This window comes from Jaculus jaculus, chromosome 4 (assembly GCF_020740685.1).
Source record: "Jaculus jaculus isolate mJacJac1 chromosome 4, mJacJac1.mat.Y.cur, whole genome shotgun sequence".
NCBI classification, from domain to species: domain Eukaryota; kingdom Metazoa; phylum Chordata; class Mammalia; order Rodentia; family Dipodidae; genus Jaculus; species Jaculus jaculus.
Window position 1 is genome coordinate 5,869,347 of NC_059105.1, and position 16,353 is coordinate 5,885,699.

Consider the following 16,353-nt stretch of genomic DNA (forward strand, 5'->3'; position numbering starts at 1 on the left):
GATAAGGTCACATGTGTCCCAGGCTGCCTTAAACTTTCTGTGTAGAATAATATGACTTCATCTCCTCATCCTTGACTCTACTTCTCCAATGCTGCAGTACAGGCAGGTACCACATCCCAAACCCAAAGTTGTTTTCTTAAAGTGTATCTTCAGATTTTCAAACATCCATGGCATAGCACATATATTATCATGCAGAATTAAATCATGGGGACCACAGTTGACTACACATAATATAAAATTCTACAGGCAAGCATAATCTTAAATGTACTGATCCTCTCCTCCTTACCATGATGAAAGAATATCCTTTCCAGAGAGACACCCAGCCATGGGGACATGGGGGGATGGCAGTGGTTTGGCTGTGGATAGCTATGGCCATCGCAGGACCTTCGCAGACTGTGCATCTAGAAAATGAAACCAGTGGCATGGGAGCCGTTCTCTGCCTCATCCCGTTCCTCAGAAGTGACGTCACTGCTGCGCTCCCTTGAGAAGACAGGGCTTGAGTTCTCACCTGCTAATGTAAGGCTCCAGGGCTCTGCCGGTGATTGGAGCCATGTCCACTGGCATCAGAGCTGGTGTTGACAGCCAGTATGAATAATCATTTCGGGATGCAAAATTACATACATGATTGATGTCACAGAATAGGAACGGCATTGTGCTGAAGCGCTGCAGGCAGCTGCCAAGAGTTCCTGATAAAACACAGCTGAGTTTCACTTCCAGTAAATTACAATTGTTTCGAGTGTCATTACCTAGATTAGCACATAACCTGTGACAAACCCAGACAAACACAACACAAAAGTGTTATTTGCAAAATGTGGTGTTGAAAAGTTTTAGGAACAATGGGAGGCAAACCCTTCTCTTAGCACTCCCGATAGCTCTTTTGAGCCAGCCTAGCACTTGGCACCTCATGTAGTTCACATGGGACAGTGTCTGTCTTTGCTTCAGACATTCCCAGCTATCCAGACTAGTTAATAACCAGATAAAGATTTAGACGAAATGTAAATTGGGGGATTTACAGAAAAGACAGATGGCTTAAGTGAACATTGTTGGTACTGAGACACACTAGCTATGCTCCTTCCTGCATCTTACATACTGGAATGCAAATTAAACCTCAGGCCAACTGCTCTCTCGGTTTTGCCAGAAGGTGCTCACAGTTGTTTGTCCATACCTTCAAAGGAAGCACCTCATCCTAGAACATTTTACAATTTGCATGTGGAACAAGATGGCCAGGAACCAGAATGGAACATTACCAAGGTCTTGTCCATGGGCATGCTCATTTCCTTGTACGAAAAGAAGAGAAAACCCCGTGTAGAGTGCCTCAGTCCCTTGTGGACACGAAGGAGTGGCCGTCGTTTGACTGTGCCGGGTGAAGACAAAGCCTCGGGTTCTTGTCCCACTTGCTGGTGCTCCCATGTCTCCAGGTTTTCCTTTCAGACCTGGGAATCCATCTAATCCAGGTGGTCCTTTGAAAAGCACATTAGAAAGGTTGCACTGTGACTGGAATCGCAACCTTGTTTTCCAAAGCTCTAAATGTTTTTAGATGTCTGATAAGTCCCAAAGGAGAAAAAGAATCCTAGGGAAGAGTGGGCTATATACTGGCTACGATGGTTCATTTTAGTTATCAGATGGACTAACAAACACTTAGGAGATTAGTAAAGCGCACACAGGCATGTCTGTTTTCAGAGATGATTAGATCATGAAATGTCCATGCTAATGAATGTATTAATTCCTTGAGGAGTCATAAGATAACAGCTTTATTGGGAAGGGGTGAGAGGTAGCAGGAGGGTCCTAGTCACTAGGGGATGCTCATGGCTGCTGGTTTACCCTGGTCTCTTCCTATGTGGCTTTCTCTGCTTCCTATCTGTCGTGTGGTGAGCAGAAATCCTTCACCACACACTGCCATGAATATGATGTCCTGGTCAAGCCTGGGGCCAAGCATTCACAACTGAGCCCTCTGAAACCATGAGCCAAAGTGAATCTTTCCTCCTCTCCTTTCATCACAGCGACATGAAAGTAACTAATAGAATGGACAAATAATATTATTAATGACTAGCCAGTTTATTACAAGGTGCCTCTGTTATAGGTATTTATGTGTATCTATCTTATTGTGCTTTGAGATTAGGTATCTTTGAATTCTACTGGGATGCCTGGCAGTGTCCTGCATTAGGTCTCCTGTGCATCTTTTATAAATAAATGTTTCCACATTATAAAACAAAATTACTAATCCTTTTAGTAAGTTCAATAAATAATCATGCAAAGCATTGAAAGAAGAAGGTTTAAATTTCAAGAAAGTTTTTCACCAATTAACATGGCAACAAGAAATTTTTTTATTGTAATGAGGATTATTTATTAATGAGTTGAAGACAGAGTGGTTGTTACATTTTGTTTCTTCCCTGTGGTTGGAGAAGGTTAGTTCTGGTATGTGTCACTTAAATATTATTTACTTATTTGCGTGTGTGTGTGTGTGTGTGTGTGTGTGTGTGTGTGTGTATGTATGTGCCAGAGCTTTTGGCCACCATAAATGAATACCAGACAAATGAATACACTTTTTGCATCTGGTTTAAGTGGGTGGCTGGGGAGCTAAACTAAGGCTGGCAGGCTTTTGGAAGCAAGTATCTTTAAATGCTAAGCTATCTTCATCCCCCCCCCCAATCATGTGTAATTTCCTAAAGACCTGTGAATTATTTTTTCTCCCCTTCTTTCTTTCTCTCTTTAAAGTCTCATGTGTTACTTGAAAATCCCACAGTTGCCATGGTTTTTGTAGACAGAGGAGGCACATTCTTGACATGTCTTAAACTCTACTCTCTATTCCCAGGAAGCTACAACCAACCCTGCTATGGCTTGAATCTGGAATGCCCTCTGTAGCCATGTTCTGATACTCACTTCTTAGCTTGTGGCATGAATGTGAAGGATGTAGCTCCTTTAGAAGGTGGGACCTGGCTCGTAGAAGTAGGTTGTCATGGGAGGGCCTTTGAAGGTAATACCTGCTCCCAGTTCTGCTCTAGCTTTCTTGGCTTCCTGGCCCCCCAGTATTGAACCCACCACATGCTGCTGCTGTCACAGACAGACCTGCCTCCACTGCCTTGCCTGTTCCCTTTGATAGGCTGATCCCTCTGAAACTGTGAGCCAAAAATGAGCCTCTCTTCCTTTTCCTTGTTTCTGTCAGGTCATTTCTATTACAGCAATGCAAAAGAAACTGGCATAGGTCCTAAGTAAAAGGTGCCTTCTGGTCTTTGACCTATACAAAATGATCAGCTGAGGAGTCTTGTATGACAAATTCCTCCAAAGTGGAGGTGATAAGGTTTCACACAACAGCAGGACAGAAGCTGGAGGAGAGAGAGTATACTAGCCAAGGGTATTTTGCATCTGTAAGAAATAGGCTGAGACCTGGACTCCTTTATCATTCTTTTGAACCCTTTACTACATTGGGACAATTGTTGACTTGCTAATAATCCTCAAACCTAATGTGTATCATAGTATCCTATTCTTGTTGTTGCCATATTATAAAACCCAGCCTTTGTTTTTAAAGTTTAAAATTAATAGAATTACTAATAAAACCTCTCTGAAGACACATTAGGAGTAAAGTAAAATGACTAATCATATTCTCATGAGATCACATTTGGAAGTTATTTATAGTTTAACAAAGACTTAGGTATTTACCATAGGGTGCTTTGAAAATTTTGTAAAAGATAGATTTTGATTCAGGTTATCAAACTGTCAAACTGACACCCATAGCTTATATTCAGAATGAAATATATCTAAAAGGGTTCTTTCTAAGACATACACATACATTATCAAGTTATGTTCAAGAACAGGCTAGCTAGAAGGGTGGATTTCCTAAGTAGGGATGCAGAGTTACTCTGTTTCATAACAAGGTAAACTCCACAGTATCCACCACTCCCGTAAGAAGCTGATAACTACCTGCTCATGTATATAATTAAAAGCAGTATCTGCCTTTCTGGAAATAGAACAGCTACTAGTGCTCCATTAGTTCTGTTTGTCCTCAGCCTAAAACATACATCAAGCTAAGTGTTTGTAGTACAACTGCCCAGAGGAGAAGGACTAGCATGTGCCAGCAATTCTGGATTTCTCATCTTCCAAATGAATTTTTTGTTTTAGTCTGAGTAATACTCAGTGAACAGCCCAGGCTGCTTTTTTTGGTCACACCCCCAAATCGTATTTCTCTGAGGTAAGAACAGCACTGCCTAGCCTGGGAAGCTCGCTGGGTGTGCTTACCTTGCTGTCCCTTCGAACCTTTCTTGCCCTTTTCCCCAATGGCTCCAGGACTTCCTGGTCTTCCGTCTTTGCCAGGTTTACCTCTGGGCCCACAGGGTCCTAGGCCAAAACAACTGTTAGATTGCATGCCATCATATAAAGGTGAGTTTGCCACCATCCAGGTAACACTGGAACTTTTACAGATCCAGCAATGGAGACGTTACACAACAGGAAGAAGATAATTAGTCCTGGGAAACTGGAATGCTTGCTCATTCAACTCATGTTCCCTCACATCCCCCAAAGGCCCTAAAATGTGACTATGTGAAATATATAGGTTTGAAATTGTGCTGCTATTTTGATTTACCCCGTGCCAGAATTCACAGTACCATGTGCTGAACAAAGTGATAAGTAATGTCTCTTATCTCCCATGTGATTTAGAGAATAATACAGTTAATATGCTAAGTCTATGTACACATGTTAGATTCAATTTACAAACATCAATATTTTGAAAAAAATAATACTGTCTTTCAACACAAAGTGTTAGAAAATATATATCCAGGACTTGGATATATCTAGGAAGTCATTCAAATCATGCTTCAGAACTGACAGTTGCCAGAAGAGATGATCACAATACCTTCAGTTAAAACAGAAGTCACCCTTAAGTGTATTTATCCCACTTTGTGCTACTTTCAAGAAATTTTAAGAACTTTTGTTTTTAGGTCAAGGGTAAATGAGTTCAGCCCTAAAATGAGGATCACAAACATATTTAGTGTTTTCTGTGAAGTGATAAACTTTGCTTCCAATGAACTTTATAGGTTATCTTGGTTCCATGCTGCCAGCTCAGCTCCACACCTGGGATTCCTGGTGGCCCCAGTGGCCCAGGTTCTCCTGGCATCCCTGGTTGTCCAGGTAGGCCGGGTGGGCCTGGGCTTCCAGGAAGGGAGATGATCTTAAGTGTGCCGGGCTTTCCACTTGGACCTGTGGACATAAATGTAATGAGGAAGTGGATGAATGGAGTGGCCCTTTCTTCATGAAGAGCAGTAAGAAGGAAATATAGTTACCAGGAGGTCCTTTTGGTCCAATTGGTCCTGGATGTCCAGGTGATCCGGGAAATCCTGGGTTACCCTTCTTTCCTTAAACAAACAAACAAACAAACAAACAAACAAACAAGCAGATTGTGTATTTCAATATTCACAGAGAACACAGAGAAGTGTTCCTAACAGTTTAAATTTTGAGTTTTGGAACGAATTCAATGTTGAAAATAAATTACAAAAATTGCATTGCAACTTGTGTTAACGTTTCCAGTGAGTTGTCATGTTTGTTGATTGTCACAGTATGTACTTTCCATTCTCTTTTAGCCTATCCGTACCACTTGGGTTTGTTATATGAGGAATTCTCATGAGCACATACAGATTATTTTTGATGGAAACTAACAAAGTGGTTAAGATTTCTTTTCTTAATTATAAACTTTTGCACATATGGAAATTTGCCCAAAGTCATTTAATCAGAGAGTTACTTCCTTTTAAAGAGTCTTGAAATTGTATGAGTATTACTTCTGATTACTTAAAAAGATTTTAGTATTAAAGTTGATATTAATAGAAAATACAATAAGGCGAGACCTAGTGGAGCAGGCCTGTAATCCCAACAATTGGGAGGCAGAGATAGGAGGCACGTAAGTTTGAGGCCAGCTTGGGCTACATAGTGAGACTGTATTTAAAAACAAAACAAAACAAAAAAGTAATACAATAAAATACAGTACCTAAGGTTAAATGACAGCTACACTAGAAATTATCCATTAGATATTAAAGTAAGAACTTGGAAGAAAGTATTAACATTTACTTACCAATACTGGAGGAAACCTAAATACTTGATGATAAAAATTTTCTGAATGATGAAGTATAGACTACTTCTAGCTATGGGTCTTATTTTGAAATTGTAAAGATTAACTGAATGTTTCCGGGAATGTATTATTGTAAAGGAATTGATTCCAAGAATCTCCTCTCCAATTACCTCTAAACATTTTGCCAGCATGTTTTTGTTAATGGAGTTCTTAGGTACTTTTCAAGTCTTTGATACTTGTATTCTTAGACGTGGAAACCATGATGTTATGAACTGCCCAGTCTCCTGCTGATATTCACCTATGAAACATCTAGTGAGATGCCTCAGAAACACTCACTGTTACTTATTTTAGCTGATTGTTTCTTAAAGGGGTAGTGGATAAAGGGTGCTGAAGAAGACCTCTTTGCAAGCCCGTCTGGTCCTTCCTTGAACCTGGAATGAGCTTTCCTTCACTGAAATGTGGCTTTTCTCACACTAGATACACTTGCTGTGTAGCATCTATACAGACTTTTATGGCAAGAGCTTCCTGACTCCTCAAAACTTGTACTCAGGTGAAATCCCCACTTATGACACTGAAGCTAACATCAAAGCTCTGTTTATAGCATATCACACTTTTTTAAGCACACTCAAATTTATTCCCTTTGTTGAGCAATCCTGAGGGATAGAGGGTAAATGTGTGTGGAGCACCCCTTAGAATCCACTAGGGGTTCTTGAGGTATGTTTAACTGATCAGCTGGGATGAGAGATCTATAATTTGTTTGAGGTTGAAACTCAGTAGCAGGGGCCAGTAAGCTAGAAAGAGGGTATAAGGAATGGAGGAAAGGGGAGAATTTAAGGGTATGGTAGGGTATGGTATATTTGTAAGTTGAAGAACAGATTAATGGTGGTGGAAATGCCTATGTGAGGACAGGGGAAGAGATTGAGTAAATGAAAGGTGGTGGAAGGTTAGTTAAAATCTAAGAAGGTATCAATAAGTCATATGGAAATATACTTTTTTTGGACAAGGGCACACCCAGAAGCCATAGGTTATTACTAGAAAATTTTTTCAGTGCCAGGGATGGGATACCCTCTAGTGAGTTGTTGGCCAGGGAGGTCCTGGATGCCCCCAAAACATTACAGGTCATTGCTGAGGCCCTTGGTTTCCCAAAAGGAATAGATGGTAAAACCCTATTGCTGAAGACTCCACATGCTTGGGCTGCAAGGCCACTGAGAAATGCTCTGGAGCTCAACTGAAAACCTCCTCCATGTACACCAGCTGACAGAAAGCTGGGAAAAACTACACTGCATGCAGCTCCATAGGAGAGAAAAAACTCACCAGTGGAGATAAGTAACATTGGACACTGCAAACCTTAAATTTGGCCAGCCAATCATTGGTATACCTGAGGGAGAAGAGCAGCAGGTAGCTGGTATAGAAAGCCTATTTCATAAAATAATGCCAGAGAATTTCCCAAGTTTTGGGAAACTTATGGGCATCCAGGTGCTGTAAGCACCCATACTGATGAATGTAGAAGCTCTCCACAACACATCACAGTTAAATTGTCAAGAGCACGGGACAAGGAGAGAACATTACAGTCCACAAGAGAAAAGCACCACATCACATTTAAAGGCAAATACATTAGACTAACATCAGATCTCTCAGAATTGCAAAAGTTGCTTAAGTCTTTCATCCAGAGGAGAAAAACTTGACAAATACCATCATTAAAACATGTGAGTAAGCTTGTTGTAGTGGTGCATACCTTTAATCCCAGCACTTTGGAGGCAGGGGTAGGAAGATCACTGAGTTCAAGGCTAGCCTGAGACTACAGAGTGGGTTCTAGGTCAGCCTGGGCTAGAGTGAGACTGTAGCTCAAAAAATAAAAAGTGATAAATTCCAAAAAAGTATCGATCTACCCATGAGAAAGAGGGAAGCATTAAATATTACCAATACAGTAAACAATTTAAGAGAAGAGTAAATGAACAGCAAAATACATTCACAACAAGAAGAAAACCAGCAAAAAGGACAGGACCAGGTACATAGCATTTGTAGCCCTGAATGTGAATAATGAGGACACAGACTGGCTGATGGGAAAGACAAGACCCAACAAAACACTGTAAGAGACACTGCGGTCATAAAACTGTAAGGATGAAAAATAAAATTCTAAGCAACTGGGATCCAGAAACCAGCAAGAGGAGACAGATTAACCAAAAGGACTTAAAATCTGTTACAGAAAGGTTACTATTATGTGTTAACCTGGGGAGGAGCCTGTCACAGTATGGTAAGTGTATGTGCCAAGTGGTGGAACCACCTACAAGGACTGACGATTGCACTGCGTCAGGTTTAAGAGGTCCTGCCATGAAGCAAGCAGAGGGAAGAGTGTTTGCCAGCTCTCCATCTCAGGAGCTGTCTGAAGTATCAAGAAATTTCACCTAAAGGACCTGAAAGTCAGAATAGATACTTAGACACACCTGACCTATAAGGTTATGAATGATTCTTTTATCTTTAGTCATCAGGCAGATAAAAACAATGAAATTACCAAAACAGGTTAGAATTTGGAGAAGTTGTATGTGGGTATCTTTGCATATCTTTAGATTGAAATCTGAAACCCACCACCACACCTTAAGATCCACCCAGTGACATTGCCTCCAGCTAGGTGGCTACAGATGCAAACTACAAACAATAAAGAACTGAATATATTGGGGGCCATCTATTCAAACTACCACAATGGGGAAGTCATGAGCCCTAGGGGCATAACATCTGCTGCTGTCAGGATAAATGTATATACTATGCTCATCAAACTGCCAAGAAAACACTTTTCTTAATGTTCATAACCATCTATTAATGCTATTCTCACTTTTGGTTAGGGATGATTCTCTTTTCAGATGGTGGTGACCTTGGGATAATTTAGAAGGTACCATAGCACTGAGAAGAAGTGATAGAGGAGTGCTCAAAACTGAAATATTTCTATCACACCTTCTAATGCTCAGGGTTCATTGTGGAAGAGGTAGTGGAAAGAATGTAAGAGCCCAAGGAAGAGTAGGATGCCTTACTCTCTTCCAGACACAAAATGGCTTGGATATCCATGGCCTAACAGTGCCTGACACAACCTACACAAGATTATCACAATAGGAGGAAAAGATGATGACAACAAAATAAAACAGAAGCCGGGCGTGTTGGTGCATTCCTTTAATCCCAGCATTCTGGAGGCAGAGGTAGGAGGAATGCTGTGAGTTCGAGGCCATCCTGAGACTACATAGTGAATTCTGGGTCAGCCCAGACTAGGGCAAGACCCTACCTTGAAAAAAAAATCAAACAAACAAAAAAGGACTGATTGAGAGGGGGAAGGGATATGATGGAGAGCGGAGGTGTGAAGGGGGAACTGAAGGGGGGAGGGAATTGCCATGGTTTCTTATCTATAATTATGAAAGTTGTCAATAAAAAATAAATAAGCAATAAATCAAAGAGTGTAGAGGCAGGGATTTCACTGGCAGATATCTTGCCTACCATGTGCAAAGCCTTGGGTTCAGTCTCTATCACTAAAAAAAAAAAAAAAAGTGCCCATGAAAATACAAACTCACAAATCAGTGCACAGAAATGTAGTTTATCCATGCCAATCATCTGGTGCCTGTCCTTTTAGATTCTTCAACCTCTTAAATTACAGAAGTAAAAGCCAGGCGTGGTGGTGCATGCCTTTAATCCCAGCACTTGGGAGGCAGAGGTAGGTGGATCATCATGAGTTCGAGGCTACCCTGAGACTACATAGTGAGTTCTAGGTCAGCCTGGACTAGAGTGAGACCCTACCCCAAAAAAATAAATAAAATAAATAAATAAATAAAAATACAGAAGTAAGAAATTCATATGAAAAACACTACTGTTAATACCAAGGAAGTTCATCTGTCCTCATCCCAACACATCATATGGAAAAAAGTGCTGTTAATACTGAGGTAGAGAACCTTTCATCTCAACATGTATCAGATCAAAGTAACATTTTCAACGGCCTTGTTTTCTTTTTTATATCTTTTGTATTAAGTAGAAACTTGTATGGACGTATCATACAACAGTAGCGTCGCTTCCCTCCTCCCTGCCCCCATTCTCCTGAAGTCCCTCAGTGGGAGTGCTGGTGTCACCGTGGGGTTGCGGCTATGAGATGTGACAGCGGCAGCCAGTCATTGTAAGGCGGGCCATCAGCTGCCTTTGCTTATAGTGTGTCTGCGCTTTCTACCCATAAAGCGCAGTTTTAATTTCAACCCCATGGGGCTGGGTGCTGGAGGAGTGTCCCTCTTTCCTCGCATGGACATGCTATTTGTACTGTCCCCTTCCCACTGTTCCCATGGGAGCCCAGCAAACATTGCCTGTTACTGGATTGCGTGTAAAGAGCATTATACAGAAAGCGGTACCTTGCATGCCTGGAAATCCCTGGAATCCAGAATCGCCTCTGAGCCCCGGAAGACCTGGGAGACCTGGTGCTCCCTATATTTCGGGTAAAAAGAGCAGAACATCAGACAAAGGTTTACAATATTCATGACAGCTTTTTTTTTTTTTTTAAAAGCAAGTAGATATAGAACTACTGGATGAGAGTAGAGTGAGATTGATAGACATCGGTTTTACTTTTCAAGTTAGTGTTTCACCTCCCTATAACTTCCCTGCCATCTAGACTTTTCCTTAGAACTAATTAAAACATAAAAAAGAAGGGGCCTGAAGAAAAGGTTCAGTTGATCAAGCATTGTATAAGAATGAGGACCTGAGTTCTGATCTCCAGTACACATAAAATGCTGAGTTCAATGGCATGTTCCTATAATCCCTACATTTTGGGAGGCAAAGATGGGCGGATGCCTTGGAGCCTGACTAACTAGTCTAGCCTAGTGGTGAGCTCTGGGTTCAATGAGAGACTCTGTCTCAAAAATAAAGTAGACACTGATTCAGGAAGATACCCAATGTCAACCTCTGACTTCCCTACACACATGCAGACATGTACACACTTATAAGAACCCATATGGAAGGCACACATGTGCTCTCTTGCATATGAATGTGCATACAACACACACATAACATGCAAAAAACTACAGAAAAAAATAAGCAAAGGAAATGGATGTTAAGTCCAAGTGCACACAGCTTCTAAAGTTCATATTTACTGTTTTAGTACTGAGTACAATTAGATATTCTGTACCCTTAATGTTACTTCCCAGTTCTCTGGGATCTTTCTAGAATAAGTGCCACACTGCCACCATGAACATGATAGTTTATGCTGAAATTCTTGCAGACAGTGGAGCCATTGCTGAACTATAGCATCCGTGCATCATTCTGCTGAGCTGGTGGAGTTATAAATTACTCCTCATGAGGGCGGTGGGAGAGTCAGAGAGTCCATGGATGACAGTGGAAGAGGTTTTATGGATGAGGTTATTGCAGGTGCATTTGGCAAATTGTGATCTGAATGAGCCAGTGGTGGTCTCTTCTTGTGATGCCCACAGTGATTGTTGTTGGAGCCATGAGATGCTTAAGTAAGACCATGTGAACAGAGAGGGGAGGGGGCAGGGCTTTTCCTAGATCTACTCTCACAGTGTCCACCAGAGTTGAGTCAGAATGCTGTTACTTGCAAACTATCTGGGCTGGCCATGAAAAGTGCCAAAAATAACAAAGCTTGTCTTTGACTGTGCTGTCTTTGGAGGACAAGGACTAAAGAGAGATTCGTCCTGTTGTAGGAATGAGGTGGTATGAAGACGGAGGGAAGAACCGTGTGCTAAAGAACTCTGTGGCTCCAAACATCTGCCATTTCCCAAGCTAAATGTGGCTGGTGAAGGCCTGGTCCCCCCCCCCCCGAGCCCTGGGGTGCAGAGGGAGTGTTTGTGCAAGGAGAGAGCTGTTATGAGCCACTCAGGACATCTATTCTTGAAGAATCATCTTGTCATTGCAAGGGACCATGAAAGCACCAGAAGATTGAATTGAGATCCTATTTATAACCAGACTTTCTACCTCAGTGTCCCTAGAAGAACTGTAGATGAGATCATGGAATCAGTGCTGACAACTGTCAAAGCATCGGGACACAAGAGACACCTACAGGCTGGAAGTGGACAAATACTTCATTTCTCAAAAAAAAAAAAAAAAAAAAAAAACACACCAAAACAAACAAACCCAAAAAAGCACTTTGTGTGGATTCTAGAAAACAAATACCAAAAGAGCTGAAGAGAGCTTAATGTGACTCCTAACAATAATTGTGCCGCAGTGGCTCTATAGGGAGTAGAAGAGGAAACAGCTGTGTCATAGACATTCTGTATTTGAATCGTCAAAGCACAGGTCGCTCCATGCCACATAATACAACCAGGATGGACTTAAAGCACTGTGTCTGGGCAAATCAATTAAGGGATTAATTCCAACTTGTAGAACAAACATTTGGCACACACAGCTGTTTTGCAAATGTTTCTTGAATAAACACATGACCTTGCTCAGGCCTTCATGACCTGACCTCTTCTGGGTCCTCCAGGCTCCTTCTCATGCATCCTCCTTTCCTCCTCAACCTCCAGTGGTACCCCTCCTCCATTGTGGCCTTCCTCGCTTTTCTAGATTCCTAATGGGCATCCTTTAAGACCCAGGCCAAGAGAATGGCTCCTGAGCATGCTCCACCAATTAGATTCCCCTCCCGTAGTTCCTCAGTAACCTCTTGTCTCCCTTTCCTTGTGGCACACGGCATGGAAATGACTTGCCTCGGTGTCTTGTCTTCCTCACCTATCCTAGCCCTCTTATGGACAAAGGACAGTGATTTTATTTTCCTATTCATTGCTTCAGAGTAGAAATGAATGAGGTGAGGTCACAGAGCAATAGGCTCATGAAGTGTGCTGCTAATATAACCCAGGGAAGGTTGCAGAGGTGTTGAGGGAGAGACTTACAAGTGACAGATGCTGGCTGGGAGCATGGGCTTAAAAATAAGATGTCACCCCAAAGGATGCATGTGGAGGTGCTGCACTTACATCACAAGTGAACATCAGCAGCACACGGGCAGACAAGCCAGCGTGGAGCACGCGCTCTGCCGGCTGAGTCACCGCGTGGCCACCACAGAGGCGTGGGCCCAGGGCCGTCAGGCTGAACCCCTCACACGGCATGCTGAGGGAGCACTGCTCCCTTACCCACTCACTGGGACACTTACTTCTTCTTCCCAAGGACTTCGTTTTAAAGAAAAATTCTGTCAAATAGGGTGTACAGAGGCAAGGCTAATGAACAATTAAACCCATCTCGTTGGAACCAGGTATATTTTCACATAGAAAATAATAGGGAAGAATTGGAAGTTACATATAGACATTGGAATATACGGAGTGAGGAGAAAATATATAGCTATTTGCAAGGTAGCAAGGGTTTTGTTTGTTTGTTTGTTTGTTTGTTTGTTTGTTTTCTGAGGCAGGGTTTCACTCTAGCCCAGGCTGACTTGGAGCTCAGTCAGTAGTCCCAGGCTGGCCTTTAACTCACAACAGTCCTCTTGCCTCACCTCCCCAGTGCTGGGATTAAAGATGTGTGCCACTACACATGGCCCCAACAAAGATAAAAGCTTATTACCAGAGGGGGAGATGACTAATATTTGGGGCCATTGTAAACTGCGATGCTGCCCCTCCCCCACTATCATTGCTCAGCAGCTAAGTAAGCAGAGGTCACGACTAGTGTAGAGGAGCTTTGTCCCTCCCAGAACAGCGTTATTGCCCAGGCCTCTGGCTCTGTCTGGCCTTTGGCACTCTGCACAGATGCAGTTGCAGGTAATGAACTCTTGCTGCTTCCAGGTGCTCTGACCATGGCACAGTACTCGTATGAACAATTAGCAAGTATCAGCACTGACAATCTACAAAATAATTACACTGAAACAACAGTAAGACTTCTATTCATAATAAGCCAAAGTGACTTTCCACACTTACCGGTTGACCTGGTGGACCCGAGTCTCCTACATGTCCAGGTGGGCCTCTGGGGCCAGGTGGACCCATAAATCCTTTGTCACCTTTTATGCCTTTGATGTAACTTCCTGGAGGCCCAGGGGGACCTGGCTCACCTGAATTCACAAAGAGCTCATTAGGCTTGTCAGTAAAGGGTTCTAGAAGGTTCTACCATGGACTTCTTCAAAATCACAAGTCCTACATTTAGGCTTTGTCACAGACATCCTTTCTTTTGCTGTGTGCAATGGGACTGCAGTGAAGCGGAAGTAAGATAGTGCCAGGGAGATTCCCCCTGAGGACAGTCTGTTGGGGCAGGGTCTTGGCCTGAGCCTGGGGCCTGATCCTTAGTAGGAGCTCAGTAACTGGAGGTCTTCGTCTTTGAGGATCATTAGTCATGTCTGCTAATCTTCACTGAGGTCACCAACTTCATAAGAGAATGGGGAATGATAAGAACAGGAAAGACCAGAAGCAAAAAAAAGGAGCTATTAAGAAACATAATGCCGGCGTGGTGGCACACAGCTTTAATCCCAGCACTCGGGAGGCAGAGGTAGGAGGATTGCCATGAGTTTGAGGCCACCCTGAGAATGCAGAGTGAATTGCAGGTCAGCCTGAGCTAGAGTGAGACTCTACCTCAAAAAAAAAACCCAAAAAACAAAACAAAACAAAAAAACCAAAACAAACAAACAAACAAAAAGAAACATAAGAAAGGTGAGACCATCTTCTGTCATGTGTGACGTTCATTCTGTCTTCTGGAAGGAGACCCTTTACCTGGATTTCCTCTTGGGCCAGGGGGCCCTAGGTTTCCTTTTTGGCCAGGGATGATAGCTCCGGGAAGACCTGGTGGTCCTGGGAGTCCTGTTATGCCTGTGGGTCCTGGAGGCCCAACATCTCCTATGGACCCCTTCCTGCCAGGGAGGCCAGGCCAGCCAGGAGCTCCCCTGTCTCCTTTGATACCTGCAAAGAAGTGCCACTAAGTTTCTTTCATACTCCTAAAGGTATGATTGTAATCTGTGGTCATCTTTAATCATATAGGGGCACTTGCCTTGAAAATGTTAAGATTCATGAGACCATCATATGTATGTATGTATAAACAAAATATATATAAGCAAAATACAAGTCTATAGTTCCTCCTGCTGATCTTGGTAAGATCACTTCATTGTTACAAATCTCTGTTGTCTTATTTAAAAAGTAAAAATATACCCCCATACTATACTATCAGGCTAAAGTGTTCTGCAAATATAAGCCACAGTATTATTGTTTGAACTTTACTTAAAATGACATTACTTACTGAAAACACAATAGAACAAAAATACCCTTAAACATTATGGCACTGATGTGCTTTGGAAGTGTTGCTCAGCTAAACCCACACAAAGGAGCAGCAACATTAAAATCCTATTTTGTTTTCTTGTTAATTCTTCATAGCTGGAAGACATCATTTGGGAGAGACGAATATGGCAAGAGACAGGGATTTAACAATAACAACAACAGAAAAAAAAAAAAACAAACCCAGAAGTTCACAACTTAATACTAGCCATTTTTCATCTCGGAGAACTTTCAAGATGGTGTTCTGACTTTTACGAATGAAAGACAGGGCAGAGGACATGGCTCAGTTGATAAGGTGCTTGCTTGAGGACCTCAGCTTGCATTCCCATAAAAGCTGTAGAAGGTGGTGCATGTCTTTCATCCCAGCGCTGGGGGGGGAGAGATAGGAGGACCCCCGGGCTTGCTTGCTAGCTAGTCTAGCAGAGTTAGTGAGCTCTGGGTTCAGTATGACTCTCAAAAATATGTTGGAGAGTGATTGAGGAAGACCCAGTGTCAATTTCTGGTTTCCATATGGACATACATGTGCACCCACATTCATACAAACATGCACGTTACACACACAAAATGTAGTATGAACTGAAAATGATCACTATTCTCAAGAGAGTCAATGTCATGAACGGAGGAGACCTGCCAGCAAAGAGCAGTGGAAATGAGAGAGTCTGGTGGCAGGGAAGAAAGGTGCGGAATGTTCCTGGGCGGAAAGACTTAGATTGATAATATGTTAAAATCTCGCCCTACGCATATTCACATTGATTAGCTTTTTAATGCCTACACATTTGTGTTTTTAAAAGAAAATATTTAGATGCCCTCGGCTCACTTCTGGCTCACCAGTGCAGTCTTAGGTAGCAGTGACCTGATACGTCCAGATGTCTTGGGTTGTTCATGCCACATTCCTTATTGTTCCTTGCTCTGCAATACGATTTCTTTTAGAATTTGGGAGACTAAACGAATGGAATAATTCTATGGCTTCCAAACTATCTATCTCTTTGTTTAGTTATCCCAAGAGGTATTGGAGTATGTGATCACTTACTACACACCTGGGCTATTTCTATTTGTGAATTTTGAGGCTTTTTTGGCCCAATATCTGATCATTTT

The 16,353-nt window shown here is 42.2% G+C and overlaps 1 protein-coding gene across 1 annotated transcript in view; it reads right to left on the reverse strand.

Annotated features, from left to right (window-relative positions):
* Window positions 1–16,353, reverse strand: part of Col4a3 (collagen type IV alpha 3 chain) — a 154,172-nt gene that overhangs the window by 3,816 nt on the left and 134,003 nt on the right. Inside the window, exons 42-50 of the mRNA XM_045146849.1 lie at window positions 14,704–14,889; window positions 13,921–14,051; window positions 10,426–10,498; window positions 5,274–5,345; window positions 5,065–5,190; window positions 4,234–4,332; window positions 1,248–1,460; window positions 509–686; window positions 287–401 (exon numbers count right to left, since the gene is read on the reverse strand). Of these exons, the coding sequence (XP_045002784.1) occupies window positions 287–401; window positions 509–686; window positions 1,248–1,460; window positions 4,234–4,332; window positions 5,065–5,190; window positions 5,274–5,345; window positions 10,426–10,498; window positions 13,921–14,051; window positions 14,704–14,889 (1,193 nt within the window). The remainder of the gene's footprint in view (window positions 1–286; window positions 402–508; window positions 687–1,247; window positions 1,461–4,233; window positions 4,333–5,064; window positions 5,191–5,273; window positions 5,346–10,425; window positions 10,499–13,920; window positions 14,052–14,703; window positions 14,890–16,353) is intronic.